At 46.1% G+C, this 23,051-nt stretch overlaps 1 protein-coding gene across 1 annotated transcript; it reads right to left on the minus strand.

The window, feature by feature from the left end:
* Nucleotides 1–2,251: 2,251 nt before the first annotated feature.
* LOC119332270 (homeobox-leucine zipper protein ROC8-like) lies at nucleotides 2,252–3,371 on the minus strand. The gene is made up of 3 exons (XM_037605452.1): nucleotides 3,204–3,371; nucleotides 2,955–3,072; nucleotides 2,252–2,832 (listed from the first exon to the last, which is right to left on the minus strand). Exons 1-3 carry the CDS (start codon nucleotides 3,311–3,313, stop codon nucleotides 2,560–2,562), a joined length of 501 nt encoding a protein of 166 aa, XP_037461349.1. The 5' UTR covers nucleotides 3,314–3,371; the 3' UTR covers nucleotides 2,252–2,559.
* Nucleotides 3,372–23,051: the final 19,680 nt, after the last annotated feature.

The raw sequence follows: 23,051 nt of genomic DNA on the forward strand, positions 1-23,051 counted from the left end.
ACGGCCTGGATACGCCGACGGCCAGGACCAGGCTGTCGGCATATCTCCGAGGAACCCGACGGTGGTCGTCGGCATTGTTTTGGCCGTCGGGGTAGCACCCTGTTCCGGTAGTGGTTCCCCGCCGTCCCCCGAACGCCCCCGGCGGCGGCCGGTCACATCCGCGAGATGGCGCTCATCCCGGCCACCTCGCCCCGTCCTTCTCCGTCCCCAATTTGAACAACCGGCGTCTGATTCCGGCGGGTGGCCGCCGATTCTGGTGGGCAACTGATGATTCTGGTGAGCTATGCGGTGGAATTGCGGCAGCGCATCCTTCCCGACGAGGTTTGACCGGTATAAGGGTCGCCCTTAGTTTGGCCTTCGAACCTTCAAATATATGGGTTTCGGGTGTGGGTTTACGGTGCCTCTTAAAATATTTAAGGGTCGGACCACTTGTACGGTTTCTGTTCTGCAACTTTTTTTCGGCCAAACCCTTAAAATCTGAAAATTATAAGGGTTTGACCGGTTTTACGGGGTCTGCTAGAGATGCTCTGACAAGGGTGACGCCGCGGAGAGGAACTGAGTAGGCGCATCCTGCCGACCGGCGATGCGGGACAATAGTCACAACTAGTAGTATATCGAAGGAATCGGAAGTAGCAGATCGAACCGGATTTTTATGAAATAATCTGATACATCGAATTCAATAGGTACAAGACTTCTTCGGCAGTTTGTGTAGCCACAGTCCTCATCACTTACAAATTACAACACAAAGGCACAACAAATTGCCCCGTGGTTGGATGGAAGTCTGAAAACCAAGAATCAGGAGCAAATCATAACTCTTATTCAAAACCTTGTAGTCTATTCCAACTTATGCATGTTTGGTCATACAATTTCTTTGCCAGAAGCATGGAGGAGGAACGTCGACATGCAAAAAGTAGAGCTAGAGCTCATCTTGGAAAGATGTGGCCCATCTGAGGGACCCCGCCTTGAGGCGAGCATTCTCCTTATTGAGCTCCTCCTGCTAGTTGATGTAGTGTTTGGTGATGCAGTTGGGGTTGAGGCAGATGAAGTTCTTGAGCACCTCCCGCACGACCATGTTCTCGGACAGGATCCTCGTGTTCTCCTCGCGGAGGAAGAGGTTCTCCGCCCTGCAAGACCTGCGACACTAGGATGTTAAGTTAAATGAGAAGGAAAAAAAGTGTGGGCAGAGAGCGGCTAGTGTTTGGAAGGAGACCCAGGTATCAGTCCAAAAGAAAGTGGTGAGGCCATTATTCGTGACGACGATTGAGATTTTTTGAAGGGTGGGGAGTTGTGAGTTTATAATTTTCCAGAGGAACGAATGGTTATGTTTGTCAGCAATAGCATGTGTATATAGCCACTATGGTACTAATTTAGAGCAAACTTCATTAGTACATAATTATTCAGTAAGCAAAGTTCTTCAAATCTGGACCACCATATTTGTTGGTTTGCAAACATTTTTTCAAGCAATAACACATTGAGTCTCTGTATAAGTTTCCTCTGCCGTAAAAAAAGGCTTGACGAATTGCATCAAGTTCTTTCAAAAAAAAAGTTGGAAATGCGAAAACAGACATGAAATAGACAACAAGAGTCAAGTACAGAAGAAAGAAAGGTCAACCTAGCAGCCCGAGAGCCGAGAAAGTAGACAGGAAATCGAGCCGCTGAGGTATTTGAGAGAGCATTGGACGATCGGTTGGAAGGCTGAAGAGGGGAGCTTGGTGGGGGAAAGAAGTAGGCCTAGATAGGGCTGGGGGGAGGTAGAAACGGCGCATCCGCAGCGATGGAGGGCTGGACGTGGATGGGTAGCTAGGAAGGTAGTCTTGTGAAGATTCAGCAAGAGGACAGTAGCGTTGGCAAACATATCCAGGATTTTTTTGAGTTGCGTGGCAGTATGCATTGTCAGATCGATATGCTACAATCCATCTTATGCTTAAATTTTGATGAGAAGGGCCCAGAAAGCTGCGATCAATTTAGGAAAACCTATCAATCTTAGGCTGTTAAACAAATAACCTGTTCCTTGGATTTGGCGTGTTAGATACTTAGATCTCTCTCCACTTTATCTGATGTAGACCATGTGGTGATGAGCTTCTCACGGTCTCACATCTAACAGGGTTGACGCTGCGGAGAGGAACCAAGCAGCCGCGTCCTGCCGGTCGACGAGCGGGACAATAGTTACAACTCACAAGTAACAACACACAACACAAGGAACGACGCGATCTACTAGTATTATCGAAGGAAACCATGTTTCTTACAGAAGTAGCAGAACCGGCTCTTCATGAAATATAATCTCATACATCGAATTGAGTAGGTAGATCTCCTTTGTTCTGACTTCTCCCAGGAGTAATGTTGGAGCTTCCTATGGTGGCTCCAACTAATAAATGAGTACGAACTAGAGTACAAGACTTCTGCGGCAGTTTGTGTAGGCACAGTCCTCAGTTACAACACAAACGCACAACAAATTGCCCACGACTCGATGAAGATCTGACAACTAAGAATTATTCAGGACCAAATCATGTCTCTTATTCGAAACCTTGTACTAGTTTATTCGAACTTATGCATGTTTGGTCATACAATTTCCTCGCCGAAAGCATGGCGGAGGAACGTCGACATGCAAAAAGTAAAGCTAGGGTTCATCTGGAAAGATGTAGTGCAGTGGAGGAGCCCCGCCTTGAGGCGAGCGTTCTCCCGATTGAGCTCCTGCTGGTCGATGCAGTCCTTGAGGACGCAGTGGGGGCAGGTGGCGGAGTTCTTGAGCGCCTCCCGCACTGCCATGATCTCGGAGCGGAGACTTGTGTTCTCCCAGCGGAGGAAGCGGTTCTCCAGCCGCTCGTGCTCAATCTGCCATGCCATCATAAAGATTCCAGCCCGTTAATTGCATCACCGATCGAGGACACGAGATCGAGAAAATGAAAAAATAGAAAACTATGGAGCAAATCAGAGATCCAGTCCATAACCCATACCTTGATCTGTGTCCGGTGGTTCTGGAACCAGGATCTGACCTGCTTGGTCTCCAGACCAAGCTCGCGTCCAAGCTGAGCGCACTGGATCTCATTGGGGTGGTCGTACTTCTTGTACGACCTGCGCGCGCACACATACATAATTGATTAGTTTCTGTCACTAGTGTCTAGTACGCAGTAGTATGAAGATGCATAGAACAGCAAATCACGGGAAATGGACAAAAATGAAGATATTAAGAGATTAGAACCTACTCCTCCAACTTCTGGACCTGCTCCTGTGCGTGGCGGCGTTGGCGCTTCCGGCGCTCCTGCAGCTGCTGCTGGCTGTCGGAGCCCCCCTGCTGGTGGTCGCCGAAGTCCATGGCTCTCGCTCGCTCTCTCTTGGAGGCTGGCTATAGAAGGAGAGGATGGAAGGGGAGCGATGGCTTTTTGCTCTGATGTGTGATTCCTCCCGGCCGGTGCTCTCCTATTTATACAGAAGCCTTGGTAACGCCAACATTGTGCTGCTCACTGCCAGTGCCAACCCATGGTATTGTCATTTACTTCTTTGGCTCCATCTACTAACCACCCCCGCTCCTTGGCTTCTTTCGTCCATCTTGCTCGAGAAGCCCCGCTCCTTGGCTTCTTTCGTCCATCTTGCTCGAGAGCCCCCGCTCCTTGGGTTGGGTACTTGCGTTTGCATCTCCTCCTCTCTTTTGGTGGGTGCACATATATTAGAATGACTTAATTCCGTCTTTTTTTACCTACTAATTAATCTTTTGCCAGAATTACCATTATTTGAGGAAAACCTTAGAGAGTAGCTAGAGTACTTCCTGGAAAATAGCATGCAGTCTTATTCTAAAGGTGACGTGCTTCTTTGTTTTAGCGATGATTCATTCCATGCTGCAAGCAGGCTCGCTTGCATTTTTGTCATGTAAATTTGGGAACCGATTACCACAGAGCCGATGTGCTAGATGCTTGGTGCAATGGGAGGCTGCACGCGCCGGTGCTCAACTTACACTCTTTGGGACGCCAGCATGTGCCACAATGAGTAGGACCCTGTATTTTCTTTTCCCCCTATCAATGAAATGATCCGCGGCATTGCGTATTTGCAGAAAAAATATGTTGTTATTCTCTTTATATATTTTTCCTTTCATGCTTAGTTGATTTGTAACACATTCGGAAATTGCTTTTCGTGACCGAACTCATTTGCTCTGATGAACAGTGAATTCCAACTAAAGTAGCTAGCAAAGAACTTAAAAAATCAAAGATGCTCGAGTATTTTAGGTGTGTGCAAAATTTCATGGAGAAATGACATCCGGGATGCTCTAGTCAAACAAACAAAATCGACTATTAAAAATCTTTAAAATGTTTAAAATTAGTTAATACTTCCAGTAAATTTATAATAGCAAGTTTAAACTATTAGTTTATACTTATTGCTAGAGCAAATTAATTTTGATCGTTGTGTGATTTATAATATAGAATAATCTAATCCAGCTGATGATTACAGATTAAAAGAGCCACGCTAAAATAAATTATAGCATATAAATGTCTTCAAGGGATCGTTATGCTCCCGTTGCACCTCTCCGTGTACTCTATTCATGCAGGATGCCTGTTTCTTGTAAAATAAATGTAAGATTTTACATACCATGCTTAGTCTATGTTAATACTTGGTTTATGTGAGTTATATTTTGCGCTTCGCATTATATGGGGTGGCATATATTTTTACTTTATTTATGTGAATAATATTTTACAAGCTAATGTATTGTGTCCACTCTATAAATGTTGTTCACCGTAAATAACTTTAGAATTACTAGTTCTGGGGATTGCTGTGAAGTAGGTATAGTTGTAGATTAGTAAACAAGAAAAGCATATATGCATTCTATCAACAACATATTCCAGAATTATGGTGGTGTTATGAAAAAGTTTTCACGTGTATACTGGGCATAATGGCATTATGGTTTTCATAATACTGGGCATATCGCTTACACGACAATAATTTTTGCATGTGAAAACCATAATGGCATTTAGTGCATTCAAGGACCGAGATGATAATGGATAACTAATCCTACATTAATTCTGATGGCTTTTGTTCCCTAACTGAAGATCCATCCTGCGATAAATTTGTGACTTGAATGTGCCAAAGTAACATGAGCATATGGGAACGAGCACACAGACAAACATCTACATGGTAATTCATTTTCGGTCAACACAATCTGGAGAATCTTGGAGACTAGTTAACATTTATGGGCCTTGTCATGGAGAACAAAGAGTGAATTATACCAACTGGATTTTTGGATTAAGCATCCCCCATGATGAAGAATGGCTTCGAGTAGGAGATTACAATTTCATTCGCATTCCAGAAAATTGCAACAAACCAGGGGCATTATTCTGATATGATAACTTTGAAAGAATTTATGCGCACACACAGCCTGATTTAATTGCCCATGAAAGGTAGAGCCTACACATTGAGCAATATGCAGATTGACCCTTTGCTGGAACAATTTGATTTGTTTCTCACTAGCAACCATTGAACAAATTAAACTCCTAGGAAAGCCTATGTCTGACCACATACCTTGTGTTGTTAACATTGAGACCAATGCTCTTCCAATTTGAGTCCTACTGAATACAACACCCGAGTTTCTTGGAAGTTATTCAAGCTACTTGGTCAAAACTGGTAGGAGCCAGCAACAGTGTCACTATTCTTTGTAGAAAGTTCAAGAACTTGCGTTATGAACTTAAAAAGTGGAGCAAGAACATTCCCAAATGCTCCATTGCAAATGAAAACTCTAATAAGGCTCTTGTTAGAATTGATAGTTTGGAAAAAAGAGCTTTAACAATCCCTGGAGCCAACTTTAGGACTATTCTGAAGAAACACTTGCTTCACCTTTTATCCTATCAGAAATAGTATTGGCAATTTTTTTGCATTATTACATGGATTCAAATTGGAGATGAGAGCTTCGAATTTTTCAAATTCATGGCATCTGAACGATACTGAAGAAATAGCATTCCATCGCTTACCACTTCAGATGGCTCTTGCATTGAAGGTCACGAAGGTAAAGAATCAATCATCTTTCAATACTTTAAAGAAAGGTTCAGCACGTCCTCCCCACGTGAGATGAAATTTATTCTTGATAACATTATTAAAAAGAATTAAGTCCTCGATCAGCTCACTCCTTTTACCCGAGAGGAAAATAAGAAAGGGATCAAAGAAATGCTAGCTGATCGAGCTCCTGGGGCAGAATGATTTACTAGTGGTTTTCTGAGGCCTATTGGCTCATTATCAAGGAAGATTTCTATGCTTTGTGCTCTCAATTCTTGGAAGGCAAATTAAACCTTGAAGGCACTAGTAAATGACTTCAGACCCAACACACTCCTAATGGTTGCCTAAAGGTTATAACTAAACTGCTTGCTAATCATCTATAGTCTTTGACCCTAAAATTCAACCATAGTAACCAATACGGTTTTTGAAAAGGCCAATCAATTAAATACAGCTTATGCTAAGCTTGCATTGGTTTTTCCCTTGAAGAGAAAAGGGTGATGCAGCAATGTAGAGATAAGTACTTCCCTCAGTTAAGAACCAAGGTATCAATCCAGTAGGAGGAACACACAAGTCCAATGATAGCACTTGCATGAACAAACAAATACTTGCACCCAACGTGATAAAGGGGTTGTCAATCCCTTCATGGTTACTTGCAAGGATGAGATCTGATAGCGATGGGTATAAAAGATAACTAAAAGTGCAAAATAAAGTAAAGGTAAGTAAATTGCAGCAAGGTATTTTTGGGTTTTTGGTTTTATAGATCTAAAAATAATATGATAGAAATAGACCTGGGGGCCATAGTTTTCACTAGAGGATTCTCTCTTGAAAGAACACATAGGGTGGGTAAACAAATTACGGTTGAGCAATTGTTAGAAAAGCGCATAGTTATGACGATATTTAAGGCAATGGTCATGAATATAGGCATCATGTCCGTGATAAGTAGACCAACTCATGCCTGCATCTTCTATTATTACTCCACACATTGACCGTTGTCTAGCATGCATTTAGTGTCTTAACTTAACAAGAACGGAGTAATGCCTTAAGCAAGATGACATGATGTAGAGGGATAGATCCAATCAATATGAATAAACCCCACCTTTTTATCCTTAATGGCAACAATACAAATACGTGTCATGTCCCCTTCTGTCATTGGGAATAAGCACCGCAAGATTGAACCCAATACAAAGGACATCTCCCATTGCAAGAAAAATCAATCTAGTTGGCCAAACCAAATCAATAGATTGGAGAGAAATATAAAGCTATCTTAATCATGCATAAAAAAGTTCAAAGAAGACTCAAATAATATGCATAGATAATCTGATCATAAACCCACAATTCATCAGATCTCAACAAATGCACTTCAAAAGAAGATTACATCGAATAGGTCTCCAGGAACATCGAGGAGAACATTGTATTGAAGATCAAAGAGAGAGAAGAATTCATCTAGCTACTAGCTATGTACCCGTAGGTCTGTGGTAAACTACTCACACATCATCGGAAGGGTAGCAAGGTTGATATAGAAGCCTTTCGTAGTCGAATCCCCCTCCGGCGGAGTACCAGCGAAGGCCTCTAGATGGGATCTTAAGAACAGAAACTTGTGGCAGCGGAAAAGTATTTTTGGTGTGCCCTTTGGTATACGAGGAATATTTAGGTATTTATAGAGCAAAGATTAGGGTTGGAGGAGCATCAGAGGACCCACAAGCCTACCCCCCCAGGGCGCATCCTCCAAGCTTGTCGCCAACTGGTGGCCCCTCTGACCCCCTCTCCAAGGTTCCTAGCTGTATTCTGGTCCAAGAAAAATCCTCAAAAAGTTTCATTCCGCTTGGTATTGATTTTCAGAAAAGGCAAAAACAAGGGGAAAAACAGCAACTAGCACTTGGCACTAGGTTAATAGGTTAGTCCGAGAAAATGGTATAAAATAGCATAATAATGCATATAAAACATCCAAGGTTGATAATATAATAGCATGGAACAATCAAAAATTATAGATACATTGGAGACGTATCAAGCATCCCCAAGCTCAATTCCTGCTCGCCCTCGAGTAGGTAAATGCTAAAAACGGATTTTTTTATGTGGAATGCTACCTAACATGTTTATCATGTAATCTTTCTTTATGGATGAATATTCAGATCCATAAGATTCAAAACAAAAGTTTAATATTGACATAAAAACAATAATACTTCAAGCATACTAAAAAGCAATCATGTTTTCTCAAAATATCATGGCTAAGAAAAGTTATCCCTACAAAACCATATAGTCTTGTCATGCTCCATCTTCTTAACACAAAGTATTTATCATGCACAACTCTGATGACAAGCCAAGCAATTGGTTTATACATTTTAACGTGCTTTACCTTTTTCAACTCTCATGCAATACATGAGCGTGAGCCATGGATATTGCACTATGGGTGGAATAGAATATGATGTTGGAGGTTGTGTGGAGAAGACAAAAAGGAGAAAGTCTCACATTGACAAGGCTAATCAATGGGCTATGGAGATGCCCATCAACTGATGTCAATGCAAGGAGTAGGGATTGCCATGCAACAGATGCACTAGAGCTATAAGTGTATGAAAGCTCAAAAGCAAACGAAGTGGGTGTGCATCCAACTTCCTTGCTCATGAAGACCTAGGGCATTTGAGGAAGCCATCATTGGAATATACAAGCCAAGTTCTATAATGAAAAATCCCACTAGTAGTATATGAAAGTGACAAAATAGGGGACTCTCTATCATGAAGAACAAGTGTGGAAAAGGATAGTAACATTGTCCCTTCTCTCTTTTCTCTTTTTTTTCTTTTTTCTTTTTGGGCTCTTTAGCCTCTTTTTTTATTTCATTTTTTATATGGGCTCTTTGGCCTCTTTTTTATTTTTGTCCGGAGTCTCATCCCGACTTGTGGGGCAATCATAGTCTCCATCATCCTTTAATCACATGGGGAAATGCTCTAATACTGATGATAATCACACTTTTATTTACTTACAACTCAAGAATTACAACTCGATACTAGAACAAAAATATGACTCTATATGAATGCCGCTGGCAGTGTATCAGGATGTGTAATGATCTAGCATGACATGTATAAAAAATATGAACGGTGGCCAAGCCACAAATACTATGCCAACTATATGCGCATGGAAAGCAATATGACAATGATGGTATGTGTCATGATAAAACGGAACAATGGAAGTTGCATGTCAATACACTACAAAAAAAGACACATCCGTGACATTTTGGGTCGAACAAAAAAAATTGGCATGCTTATGACACTTCTATGACGATAATTGTGACAAAACACGGTATCATCATAGATGTGGTGGGCTCCTACTTCTATGACAAAAAATCATGACAGAAAATGGGCTTTTCGTCCTAGGCGGGCCGGAGACGCAGCTGCATGACATTCTTTGGGCCATCCGACGGAAAAAATCATGGTAGAAGCGAGGGTGAGGAAAATATCACGGAGTTTCCAGTTACGGTGGGTGGTAGGGGTTGAGCGATGCACTGTGGTTTGTGCGTTTCTCTCGTGTACGCGCGTGTGTGTGAGGCGTTGGCTAACTAAACACAAGCGATCACACGTTACTGAACCCGAGCGATCGGTCCCTTGGCTGTTAAATGAACCCAAGCGATTCAGTCGCTGCTGACTGAACCCGAGCAATTCCTTCGTTGCTGCTGCTACTAACTGAACCCGATTGATCGATCACTGCTGCTCCTTACTGATGCTGATCGAGCCCCCGTGCGAGACGTAGCCAGCCGGTGTTGGGTTGCCTCTTGATGAATAGTGACCGTTGCTACCATGCGTGCGGTACGTAGAACGAGTCGAGACGTGGTGAGTCGATCCGGTTGATTGGATGTGGATGAACAGTTCCTGGTGGGGGTTGGATGAACAGGACCCCGTGGCAGTAGGCCATTGCCGCTGGATGAATAGGACCCCAAGGAGTCCGCCCCACCCCAACCGGTTGGGGGTGGATGAACAGGACACCGTGGAGGCTCTATGAACAGCAGCCGGTGGAGGCTGGATGAATAGTAGCCGTGGAGGCTGGAGGAGGTCGAAGGTGGATGAACAGTTGCTCGTGGAGGCTGGAGCGAGGCAGTAGATGGTGGATGAACAGGACCTCGTTTCGACCATAGGCGCTCCAACACAAGTCCGTTTCCTCCGTTTTGCGGTACGCCACACCCCTCGATCAATACGACCCCGTTTTGACCATAGGCACTCGAACACAAGTCCGTTTCCTCCGTTTTGCGCTATGCAAGACCCCTCCTGATGAACACGATCCCATTTCGACCGTGGCCGGTCGAACCGAACGCTGTTTCCTCCATTCTGTGGTACACCAGACCCCGTTTCAGCTGTTTCGTCCAAGCCGGTTGGCTCCCGTTGAACAGGACGCATTACAACCGAGTCGGTTGCCTCCCGGTGAATAGGACGATATTTCTCTGTTCCGACCTAACCGGTTCGCTACCGATGAACATGACGTCGTTGCTGTCGTCTGTTGCCTCTCCATGTACACAAGCCCTGGCCGTTCGTATATATGCGCGAGTACGTGCTCGAGACCCCGCCTGTTTGTACGTACGTGGCTGTATTTTTTGCCCTGTGGTTGTACGTACGTGCACAGGACTTAGACGGGACTGCGTGAACTGCTATGTAGGGTGCTCTACAATGACACATGCTGCTACTTACTTGGCCATGGTACATACTTGCAGAGAGACCGATCGACCAGTATGTACCTACACATTCGTGACCAGACAGACAACGCTACGTACGCTTTGACTGGGGTGGGTCCCTGTCGGTGTCAAAACCGGCGGATCTCGGGTAGGGGGTCCCGAAATGTGCGTCTAAGGCGGATGGTAACAGGAGGCAGGGGACACGATGTTTTACCTGGGTTCGGGCCCTCTTGATGGAGGTAAAACCCTACGTCCTGCTTGATTTATTCTTGATGATATGAGTATTACAAGAGTTGATCTACCACGAGATCGGAGAGGCTAAATCCTAGAAGCTAGCCTATGGTATGATTGTATGTTGTCCTACAGACTAAAACCCTCCGGTTTATATAGACACCGGAAAGGGCTAGGGTTACACAAGGTCGGTTACAAAGGAGGAGATATACATATCCGTATTGCCTAGCATGCCTTCCACGCCAAGTAGAGTCCCATCCGGACACGAGACGAAGTCTTCAATCTTGTATCTTCGTAGTCTAACAGTCCGGCCAAAGGATATAGTCCGGCTGTCCGGAGACCCCCTAATCTAGGACTCCCTCAGTAGCCCCTGAACCAGGCTTCAATGACGTTGAGTCCGGCGCGCAGTATTGTCTTCGGCATTGCAAGGCGGGTTCCTCCTCCGAATACACCACGGAAGAATTTGAATACAAGGATAGTGTCCGACCCTGCAAAATAAGTTCCACATACCACCGTAGAGTGAATAATATTTCCACAAATCTAATTTGCTGACTTGTTTTGGCAACATGACATTAAGCCATGGCCCGGTGATTATTCGAACCGTTTCCTTTAACTAGCCCCGCACATAACACGAGGCAGTTTTTTGACACATCTTGTCAAAGCAGAGATCGTGTCCCCCTTATTACGGGATTCTCATCAATATGGGCGTGGGTAACCCAACCGTGCCTAGGACTCCTAGATTTTTAGGCAAGTCCCATATGGCCACTAGGAGGACACTTGATATTCACCCTCTTTATAAAGGGACAAAGCTTTTAGTTTTTTCCCTCCCGTGCTCAATCGAATCCTTCCCCCGCCTCGAGTTCTAACACCCAAAGCCCGGGTCAGGTGCTTCGGACCTTCAATCATGTCCGGATCTAGCCTTCAAGGCCGGTGGATGCCCTCCTCCGTTACGGAAGAGGATATCAAGAAGTTGAGGGAGGCCAAATACCTGACCATCGAGGTTTCGCATCGGCTGCCTGCTCGAGGGCAGGTCGTCCCTACTCCCGAACCCAACGAGAATGTTGTGTTCATCTCCCACTTCCTCCGAGGTCTAGGCCTCACTCTGGATCTCTTCGTTAGGGGTTTGATGTTCTATTACGGGCTAGATTTCCACGATCTAGCCCCGGACTCCTTTCTCCACATCTCGGCATTTATTGTCGTATGTGAGGCCTTCCTCCGCATTACCCCTCACTTCGGCTTGTGGCTCAAGACCTTTGACGTGAAGCCAAATACGGTCAAGGGGCAGCATGTAGCGTGCGGAGGTGCATTAATAAGCAAGATCGCTGGAGCTCCATGGCCAAAGGGTTCCTTTCCAGAGGTGTCCGGATTATGGTAACGGGAGTTGTTTTACATCACAGCTCCCAAAAGTGCCAAGTGGGTGGCTGCCCCTGCTTTTCGCTCAGGCCCTCCACCACAACTGATGTCATGGATTAGTAGAGGGCTGACCTGGGGTCCAGCCAAGGACGTTCCTATACTGCAGAGCCGCATTCAAGATCTCTTCGAAGGAGATTTCAGTCTGGTTACAGTGGTGCAAGTCATGCTGGTTTGTCGAGTCCATCCTTGCAAATGCCGGCCCCTCCGCATGTGGGAGTTCAACCCAGAAGGGTCGCGCACTATTCAGAATTTCCTCGGCCTGACGCACGAGGAGATGTATAAATCATTCTTTGGACCCCAAATAGAGTGTCCGGATACTACCGGGGACGTGGGCCTAAGCAGCAACCGCACCACCGACCAAGTAAGTAATCCTCTAGCCGAACACACCATCTTTTATTTATCATGACGCCATTCTGAGAAATCGCTCATTGACCAGGACTGGCTAACAAAGGCAAAGATGATTCGGTGTTCGGCCCCCCTTCCTGAGGGTTTGGACAATCCCGTACCGAAAAAGATGCTCGAGCTAGCACCTTGCCCGGAGCCCTCAAAGGAAGATAAAGGGGGAATAGTGAGGGCGGAAGCGGGACTCCACTGCTACCTATTCCGACCGAGGGAACGAGCGCCTCCATGAGGGAGGATAACCAAGGGGAGGAATCTAACATTCTCTCACCCCGGGGAAGGAAGAGGACTACCTTTGATGATCCGGAAACCAAGGTTTCCAAACGGGAGAAGAAATCTCCACCAGAGGTTCCTGCCTTGGAGGGTGCTCTTGCCGCACAAAGTCCGTGCGGGGATCAGCCCTCTAACGAGCTGTAAGTAATCAAAAAGTACTTTAATAGTGAAGATATACTACCTTACCTCTGAGGAAAATAACCGAAGCATTTATCTTGCAGTTCGGATCTCAACTCTTCTCAGCAAAGCTCCTCTTCGGGGTATCTTCTTCCAGAGATGATGGAGAGCGAAACGCCTCCCCCGGACTCCTCCGCTCAAGAAGCGGGCGACCTTGAAGTGTCGTCTCGGAGGGCCTCCCCAGATCTGGTGAGGCCAGAAGATAATCCTGTGGTCACCCAAAGTCCCTAGTATCCGGCTCTTGAAGAGAGCAAACAGAAGAGTCCGACGCCGTCTGTTATGCGGTCGGACGTACTGAGGGAGCTGTTGGAGCGAGCGGCCCTCTCAGAAGAACACCGTATGTTGATGGGTACGGTGATGGAAAGAATGTCGTCTGCCGAAAGCGGATTGCATGAGGCCTTTATGAGTCTACTGACGGGCTTTGAGGTACGTGAAATGATATACATTTTGATAGTATCGCACATTTTTAGGTGTGTCCTGTGTAGATAGTAGCCCCTGAGACTCTGGTTGTCGTCGAGAACATCGGCAAACAGAGGATCGTAGTCCCGGGTAATAAGCAAACCGCCTTTATGTGCAGGTGGCTGGAGCTCCGGTGGCTGGCCGGACTCATGAGATTGCCAAACTAAAGCGGCAACTGGATGCGGCAGATGCCGACATCGAGCTTGTTAATAAGCGGCTTGACGAGGCATAAGGTAAGTGATATTTTCTGGTGAATGTCACATAGTAAGAGCAGCGTAACGCCAGTATCTTTAATATGTTGTGACTGCAGATGGAGCTGCCATCGTGGAGACCCTTCGGGCGGAACTTGCCCGAGCGAAGGAACAAGCAAGAATTAGTAACGCGGCCGCTTTAAAGGCGGCCGAAGAGTTACGAGCCGAAAAGGCTGCACATTGCGAGAGCAAAGATAAAATGGCCAAGATGGCTGTAAAGTTAAAAGACACTGCCGACCGTTGCCAGTTCCTTGAAGAAGAAAACCGGGCGAGGGCGACGGACCTCAAGAAGGCCGCAATGGCGACCAAGGACACTTGCTCTGCCATGAGAGCGAAGAAGGAGGAACTGCGTGAGGCCGGAGATATTGCGGCTGGGAAGCCCTTTATGCTGTGGAGGAAGTTCGGAAATCGGTGGTATGCCCCTCTGGATCGGCTGCGGAGTTCGGCAGACGCATATATGGACTTGGGGGCGAGCGCTGTCGATGCGGCCGAATACTTCCGAGATCAAACAAATCGTGAAGTGGACAAGCTGTTCTGCTCGCAGTTTAACGTTCCAGAGCGTCCGCTTCCATTGAGTGATCAGCTAGCCGAATGGGCCGAACTCAATAGATTGTCCGGACTTGCCATGAGGTCCGTCGTAGATCATTTGTGGCCGGAAAAGCCGAAGCCGAACAGCTATTTCAGCTTAGTGCATCAGTTCCTTGGTGCGGTGCCGCGCATCAATGCGATGAAAAGGTCGGCGTGTATAGAAGGCTTGCGGATGGCCTTTTCCCGTGTCAAAGCATACTGGGCGGAGATGGATGTTGTCACTGTTGCGGCGCAGGGTTCGGCCATAGGCCGAGTGGCTGCCGAGCACTATTTTGAAGAAGTTCTCGAGGGTGCTCGGTTGATAGAGGCCCAGTGCTCGAAGAATATTATGTTTGAGTGACATGTATTCCCATTGTAAAAACAATGTTTATGAAATTTATTAAGGCTGTATTTATACTTTTGCCTGAAAGTAATATGATGCCTCATGTGCGGTCGTTTATGTATATATGTATATAACCTGAAAGATTGCAGTCGTCGGCTTCAACCCCCACGCATATAATGCGGAGGTGATCGCAGAAGATGTGTGTTCACACTTAATCCAACGTCTTGGTCCTATTAAGGAGGTGATAGCGCAGCGAATGAGGCAACCGGACTATAATGCTTTAACACTTTCACTTAGCCATAGGAGTTTGACGGTGGGGCTACTATATAGCCCCTGGTGGCTCCGGACTCTCCCGAATTCGGGGTGCGTACATGCCTGACTGGGAAACGGCCCTTTGTTAAGGCGGAGGAATTCTAACATTCTGATAGGTCATCGAGTGGTTGACTAGTCTCACACTATATCATGACAGTCAGTTTTCGGCTTTCTCTACTGAGGTGCTCGTCCGAATGAACCGGGGCACAATCACAGTAGTTCTCCTGGTGCCACCTTAGCCGATAGAGCGGAACGTAAGGCAGCAAAACACAGGAGCCGGGCAAACCCAACATTTGACCAAATACATGATTCAGAGCTGATGCATATAAGGCCAAACTCGTGACGCCGAACACTCCCTATGGTATAAAACGGGCCTAAACAATGCCCTTTGTAAGAAGCCTCTGGTGTCCAGGTACGTGCATTATTCTGACGTGGCCACATGCCAAGACGTCAGCATCCTTCTCAATAGTACTGAGAATTCGAGGGATGTGTATCAACAAGAGACAGTAAGAAAGGTTTACGAGGGTCTTAATCTAAACAGAATCCTTGGAACGGGTCCCTGCTGCACATCTGTGCCTTTGTCTGCATTGTACCGTATCCTGGATGGGTGTAGCACGATGGTCATCTGTAAAAGAGAGGAACTTAGGTGAAAAGTTGTCATGCAAAAAGGTAGGTTTAAAGAAACCATGTACAATTCAAGATGAGTAAAAATTGCCACTTGTCTGCGCGTGTTGAGCCCCTTGTATTTGCAATAGGGGTGTGGCCATCAAACCTGTATGAAATACATATAGCTGCGTTGGACTCGTCTAACCGTGTCCGTAGTCTTGACGACCTATCGAATGCTTTAGTTGGTGAGGCCGTTTTAGTGTGCGGCTGCCAAGGCAGCCGCACTTTCTTCGGCGCGCAGGGATCGCTCAATATTTCCATTTACTGTAATGATGCCACGTGGACCGGGCATCTTAAGCATGAGGGAAGCGTAATGTGGTATTGCATTAAAGCGAGCGAAAGCTTCGCGTCCAAGTAGTGCTTGATAGCCACTTTGGAACGGAGCAATGTGGAAGGTTAAATTGTCGCTACGGAAGTTATCGGGGAAGCCGAATATAACCTCTAGTAGCAGGGAGCCCGTGCAATGAGCCCCTGGGCCTAGCGTTACTCCTTTAAAGGTAGTATTGTTGTGGCAATTTTTCGTTGGGTCTATCCCCATTTTGCGGATTGTGTCCTGATATATCAGGTTTAGATTGCTGCCACCGTCCATCAAGACTCGTGTGAAGTGGTATCCGTCAATTATTGGATCTAGTACCAAGGCAGCCCATCCTGCGCGCCGGATACTTGCCGAGTAATCCTGATGGTCGAAGGTGATCGGTTGAGACGGCTAGTGGCAGAACTCCGCGGTGATAGGCCCATGGGCATATTTATGTGGGACTGCCGCTTTGTTTCTCCCCTTTATCATGTGTAACACGTTTACTGTTTTGACTTCTGGTGGAAATTTCTTCTGTTCCCTAGTGCTTTGCTTGCGAGGCTCATCCTCATCTTCGCTTGGTGTATCCTGCCCCTTATGTTCAGCGTTGAGCTTGCCGTACTGCTTGAAGACCCAACATTCTCTATGGGTATGATTTGCAGGTTTATCGGGGGTGCTATGGATCTGACATATTTGGTCCAGAATTTTGTTTTGGTTGGACAGTTCATCTCTGGCGCCTTTAGAGGGCGGCTTTTGCTGACCTGGCCGAGAGCTTCTGAATTCGGCGTTTACCGCCATGCTCTTCGGGTTGTCTTCTTTATTCCGGCGCTTATTATTTTTGCTGTGTCGTGATTCCCGTTTCCATCTCTAACTTCGGATGTACTTGGGTCACTGGTGCTGCATCGGGCTAGCCAGCTGTCCTCGCCCGCGCAAAAGTGGGTCATGAGGCTTGCTAATGCTGCCATTGTTCTCGGCTTTTCTTGGCCGAGGTGTCTGGCAAGCCATTCGTCTTGGACGCTGTGTTTAAAAGTTGCCAAGGCTTCGGCATCCGGACAGTCGACTATTTGGTTCTTTTTAGTAAGAAACCTGTTCCAAAGCTTTCGGGCTGACTCTCCGGGCTTTTGAGTTACATGACTTAAATCGTCTGCATCCGGAGGTCGGACATAAGTCCCTTGAAAATTTGCCCGAAAAATGTCTTCGAGCTCTTCCCAGCTTCTAATGGAGCTTTCGGGGAGGCTTTTAAGCCAGTGCCGAGCTGGCCCTTTGAGTTTGAGGGGTAAATACTTAATGGCGTGGAGATCATCTCCTCGATCCATATGGATATGGAGGATATAGTCCTCAATCCAGACCTCAGGGTCTATTGTTCCGTCATATGCCTCTATGTTTACGGGTTTGAATCCCTCTGGAAATTCGTGGTCCAGCACCTCATCGGTGAAACATAGGGGGTGTGCGGCACCCCTGTATTTGGGTGTACCGTTGTGTTCAGATGTTTGTTGTGTTGCATCGTATGCTGGAGCGCGCTTGCGTGGTCCATAGATGGATCTGGTTGCGCCGTCCTTTTGATGCGAGCCCTCGCGTGGATCGCGTATTGGCTTATGTGCGGCGTTGTTTGCCACTCTATGTTGGCCGTGAGGTCATCTATCCGGCCAGGTGGTCGTTTTAATTTTTGGTTGCGGGGGATCTAAGGCCTCCTCATCGAATTCAGGTAGCAACTTCCGATTCGGGTAGCTCTTGGTGGGGCGATTACCGCCGTACTTTGCTGTTGTGTTGAGGACTTTACTCCATCTGATTCTGAGTGTGTCTTGCGCAGACTTGAGCCTTTGCTTCTCCTTTTTTAGACTTCTCGCGGTGGCAACAAGCCTTTGATGGGCATTCTGTTGCTCCAGGTGTCTGTCCGGTGTGACGTTGTCCGGACTGTTATCTTTGACAGAGTCGGGTTGTTCGGTTTGATTCTCCGTGTTGCCGTGGTCCGGCGATGGTTCACCCTGCTCTAACGCTGGGTCTATATGATCGTTGTTTCTGCCGAGGCGGGATTTGGGGTGGCGCTTACGCCGCCGCTTTGACTGCTTCTTGAGGGGACAACCCTTCGTTGCGTCCTTCCGTTCCTCGTCGTCGTCTTCTTTTGGTGTGTCCACTATGTACACGTCATGTGATGAAGTGGGCATCCAGTGCCCTGTGGGCAATGGTTCCTGTTCGTCTCCTGCATCATTGTCCACACCGTCAATTTCTTCGGAGTCGAAGTTGAGCATGTCATTTAAGTCATCGATAGTGGCTACTAAGTGGGTGGTGGGTGGGCGGCGAATTTCTTCGTCATCCGCATCCCAATCCTGCGGGACATAGTTTGGCCAGGACTCTCCTGAGAAGGAGAGAGACTTTAATGAATTTAGTATGTCGCCGAAGGGCGAGTGCTGAAAGATATCCGCGGAGGTGAACTCCATGATTGGAGCCCAATCAGATTTGATACGCACGGGCGCAGGCGGTTCGGAGTCCGTGGCCGTGGAAGGATCCGGCAGTTTGGCAACACAGCTCTCGTGAAGGGTAAGGTCGGTATTCGGCTCGATCGCCGCTGAGGATACGGCCTCCATGACGGGGTCTATCCACCCGTCCATGGATGACACAACTGGCTCCGAATTGAGGCTCGGAATGGTTGCCAGTGCGATCTCCTGAATACGGTCTGATGGTAGAGCTAAATCATACTCATCATGACCGCGTGGCGCACAAGGCAGGGGCTCGAATCCTTCGAAGATCAAGTCTCCGTTGATATCGGCCGTGTAATTTAAGCTTCCAGACCTGCCCTGATGGCCAGGGGCGTAGCTTTCGATCTGCTCCAGATGGCCAAGCGAGTTGGCCCACAGTGCGCAGCCGCCAAACTCAAAGATCTGTCCGGGGAGAAAAGTCTCACCTTGGACTGCATCGCTATCGATGATAGAAGGAGCCATCAAGCCTAACGGCGACGACACAGAGGAACTCTCAATAAAAGCACCAATGTCGGTGTCAAAACCGGTGGATCTCGAGTAGGGGGTCCCGAACTATGCGTCTAAGGCGGATGGTAACAGGAGGCAGGGGACACGATGTTTTACCCAGGTTCGGGCCCTCTTGATGGAGGTAAAACCCTACGTCCTGCTTGATTTATTCTTGATGATATGAGTATTACAAGAGTTGATCTACCACGAGATCGGAGAGGCTAAACCCTAGAAGCTAGCCTATGGTATGATTGTATGTTGTCCTACGGACTAAAACCCTCCGGTTTATATAGACACATAAAAGGGCTAGGGTTACACAAGGTCGGTTACAAAGGAGGAGATATACATATCCGTATTGCCTAGCTTGCCTTCCACGCCAAGTAGAGTCCCATCCGGACACAAGACGAAGTCTTCAATCTTGTATCTTCATAGTCTAACAGTCCGGCTAAAGAATATAGTCCGGTTGTCCGGAGACCCCCTAATCCAGGACTCCCTCAGTCCCAGTGGCCAGGAAAGATAAGGACACACTTCCTTGTGTGCGAAGATATAGCTGGTCGGTCCCAGCTGTCAGGGGGAGGAATCGTTTTTATTTTGCGAGTAATAAGGAGGCACTTCCTTGTGTTTGAAGATGTAGCTGGTGGGTCCAGCTGTCAGCCTCACCACCTAAAGTCCTCTTTCGATGGTTGTCCTTCTTTGACCACGTTGACCATGCTGCGCCGAGAGCACCAAGGTGGCGGAGACGGCGAGGCCTAGGAAGGGAACGACGCGGAGCCAGGGTAGACGCGGTAGTGGATGCCCACGCGGAGGGGAGTACATGGGTTGACTGCTTCGGCTGCGGTGTGAGGTTGCCGTCACCGGAGAATAATAGGATGTGTGGGTGAGTATAGAGGGATGGCATGGCTACCGGTGGAAGCACAGCCGGACACGGGAGGCAGGAGCAGGCGGCACGGCCGGCGCTGGTTGGGGCGGCTGGAGCAAGAAGACCAGAGATTGAAGAAGCACGACAATCGTTGGATGGACATCGTACGGTCACTACAGATAGAATCGTTTATATTGATTAAGTTGACAAAGCCCTTGGTATGCATCAACTTAGTAGGCCCATAGGTCAGCCTCCGAAACGGTGCGCCTAGATGTCAGGGGGAGGAATCATTTTTTGGACGGCTGAAGCAAGAATATGCGAGACTGAAGAAGAAGCACGACATCCATTGGATGGACATCCAACGACCACTACTGCTAGAACCATGTGTTGAATATAAGTTGACTAAGCCTTGCATACGCGTCAACTTAGTAGGCCCACAAGTGTGTGGCAGAGAACATATAGCCCATTTGCGATTTGTAAGAATATACAACCCATTTTTGAATTCTAATGGAATATACTACAGCCCATTTACAGTTTGTTAAAAGTACGACCCATTTTCTAGCTAGGACAACGATTAATAATTTCAACCAACCGCTCAGAACAGAATTCAATAAAGTTTCCAACATTTTGATGGGATCCAAAATATTTTTATCCCGAAATATCTAGTCAGCTTAAATATAATTTCAAAATAAATTTATATTATGTAAAAATCCAATGAAATATTGCGCGCGCAATAAGTAATGAAATTAAAATTTTCAAAATCCAAAAATAATATATTTTTTAACTAATTATGTGTTTGATGCATTTTTTTAGAGTTACAGCCCAGTTTTTATAATTACATCCCATTTATTATTTCTTAATGCCCATTTTCTTGTTAAGCCTAATGCATCCCTCCTAGGAAATATTTGCAGCCCAGCGGGATGGGGAATAACAAGTTGACCTGGGCTGGGCATTCCTCAGAAAAAGCATAGCTGGGCTAGCCATTTTCACCTTGAAACAAAATTAATATCAGGGCTGGGCTAGCCCCGCTATACCTCAAGGCCTGGGCTAAACGGGCCATAGCCAGCCCAGTTGATACCCTGCTCATCTGAACAACAACAAAAACATCGCTCAAGAAAAACTCTGCTCACACCTCAAAAACACAAACCCAGTTGTCGGTGGCACATTGTGCAATTCTCTCGTTTATTGACTATATAGGTTGACAATGATGTGGGATCGTGATGTTAGGAACTAGGAGGAAGCAAAAAAATAGTTGTATATAATAAGGAGGCACTTGCGTACGTGCGGCTATGGCCCTGGTGGGTCCCCACTGTCATCCTGTCTAATTAAAGTCGTCTCTTGATTCCTCATGTTCGTTGACCATGTTGACAACGCGAGATGGCGGCACCACGGCGAGCGCAACAACTCGAAGGACGACGGAGAGGGCCTCGCGGTTCCTATGGATGGTCTGATACAGCGTCCGCTGCTCATTTCGAAAGCTACACTACTAGGAAAAGGCCTACTAATGGCGCACCGGTTTTGCCTACTAATGGCGCATCACCGGTGCACCATTAGTAGCACGCCACTAGTAATTTTTACTAATGGCGCACCACTAGTGCGCCATTAGTATCTGGTATACTAATGGCGCACCATCCGGTGCGCCATTAGTATGTAACACCATGCGCCATTAGTGTGCCTCCCAGGGGCCATATTTAACCATGTGCTTTGGCACACTAATGGCGCACTGCGGATGGATGCGCCATTAGTATACTTGGCATACTAATGGCGCACTCTGTAGTGATGTGCCATTAGTATGAATATTAGGTTTTATTTTTTTTACTTTTCTGATTTTTGCACATGTTACAAAATATATTATTTGATAGAATATAGACAGTAGCACACAACAAGAGCAGATTCATCGAATACAATAGAAGATTACTCTCCGAATACAATTCATCATATTAGTCTCCGAATTCAAAAGACCGAACAAAGATAAAACATTACAAGTCTCGAGACCGCGAGTATCGAGTTTGTCAGAAGTAATACTAATCCTAACAAGTCCTACTAATCATCATCATACAACTTCTACTCGTTATTCATAACAAGTCATACGATCATCATCTTGATAGTCTTCGAACCAACCCTATTTAATTGTTCTTAGCACATGATCATCAGTATTAGGCAGGACCTAAATACCCTATTTAAGCTAAAATAGCATAAAACAATATAGACCCTGACTCTCCATTATGGAGAATGGAGAACATCCTGTCTCCAATTCTTGCGCTTCGCTTCCTTTTGCTTCCAAGAAGCTCCTTACGACTGTCCATACATTTTTTCCATCCTTTGATTTTCATGTCTCCACTTCTCTTAGAAATCTCGTATGGACAGTTGAGATTCGTAGGACGACCTGGCTGTATGTTCAAAACGTTAACACTACCTTTCAGATACATCATATGAGGCACACAATTCTCTGGGATTATCTGTTGAAAAACATAGTAATAACTTCATAGTTAGCAATGATGTACTAGTTTTAGAAGTATGCAAAAGATGCACGGATGTCGTAATAGTAAAAATCTTACCAGGGTATCTCCATGGTAGTTACCGTAGTTGAACACATGCACTAGTGGCACGTATTTACCATAATGTTGAGGAGTTTGATTGTAGATATTGTAATTCTCAATGTCAGTACAAAATCCGACCAAATGATTTTTCTCCTTGTAAGTTGTTAATTCAGAGCCATCGGTGTAGTGGGTTTTGTCTACCATCTCCCGCACATTCTTTGAACAATAAAAATAAGCTGTCAATAGAAATAAGCTGTCAACTATTTTGAAATAAATAATATAAATTAGCTAATAACTATGTTTGAGAAACTCACATAGCGGTAGAACTGGAGGCGTATCAACAAGGACCCAAATGTCCATATTGTCTTGGTTGATGTCAGGATTACCAAGATCCATGGTGATAAGCATACCCTCATCAAAACCATACATCTTGCAAAATGCTTCCCAATTTTTGCAACCAAAATGGGTTACACTCTCAGAATTATATAGATTTACTTCAAAGTCCACATCGTGATGAGTCCTTAGGTGAATTTTCTTTGTTTCGGAAATTTCATGGTCTTCAAAATCCATCCTCTCCAAGACATAGCGTCTTGCATGGCATGGGATAAGCTATAATGGGATAAGCTATACTCGAATTGTAAAAGATGAAAATTACACGTTGAAATAGTTGAAGTCATGCTTA

The sequence above is a fragment of the Triticum dicoccoides genome, chromosome 7A (assembly GCF_002162155.2).
Source record: "Triticum dicoccoides isolate Atlit2015 ecotype Zavitan chromosome 7A, WEW_v2.0, whole genome shotgun sequence".
NCBI classification, from domain to species: domain Eukaryota; kingdom Viridiplantae; phylum Streptophyta; class Magnoliopsida; order Poales; family Poaceae; genus Triticum; species Triticum dicoccoides.

Bases quoted from the DNA above. Each gene is read 5' to 3' on its own strand.
- LOC119332270 (XM_037605452.1), bottom strand. From the start codon at position 3,313: ATGGACTTCGGCGACCACCAGCAGGGGGGCTCCGACAGCCAGCAGCAG. The intron at 3,073-3,203 runs GTAGGTTCTAAT...GTGCGCGCGCAG, and splicing joins CAGGTCCAGAAGTTGGAGGA to GTCGTACAAGAAGTACGACC. The intron at 2,833-2,954 runs GTATGGGTTATG...ATGGCATGGCAG, and splicing joins ACCACCGGACACAGATCAAG to ATTGAGCACGAGCGGCTGGA.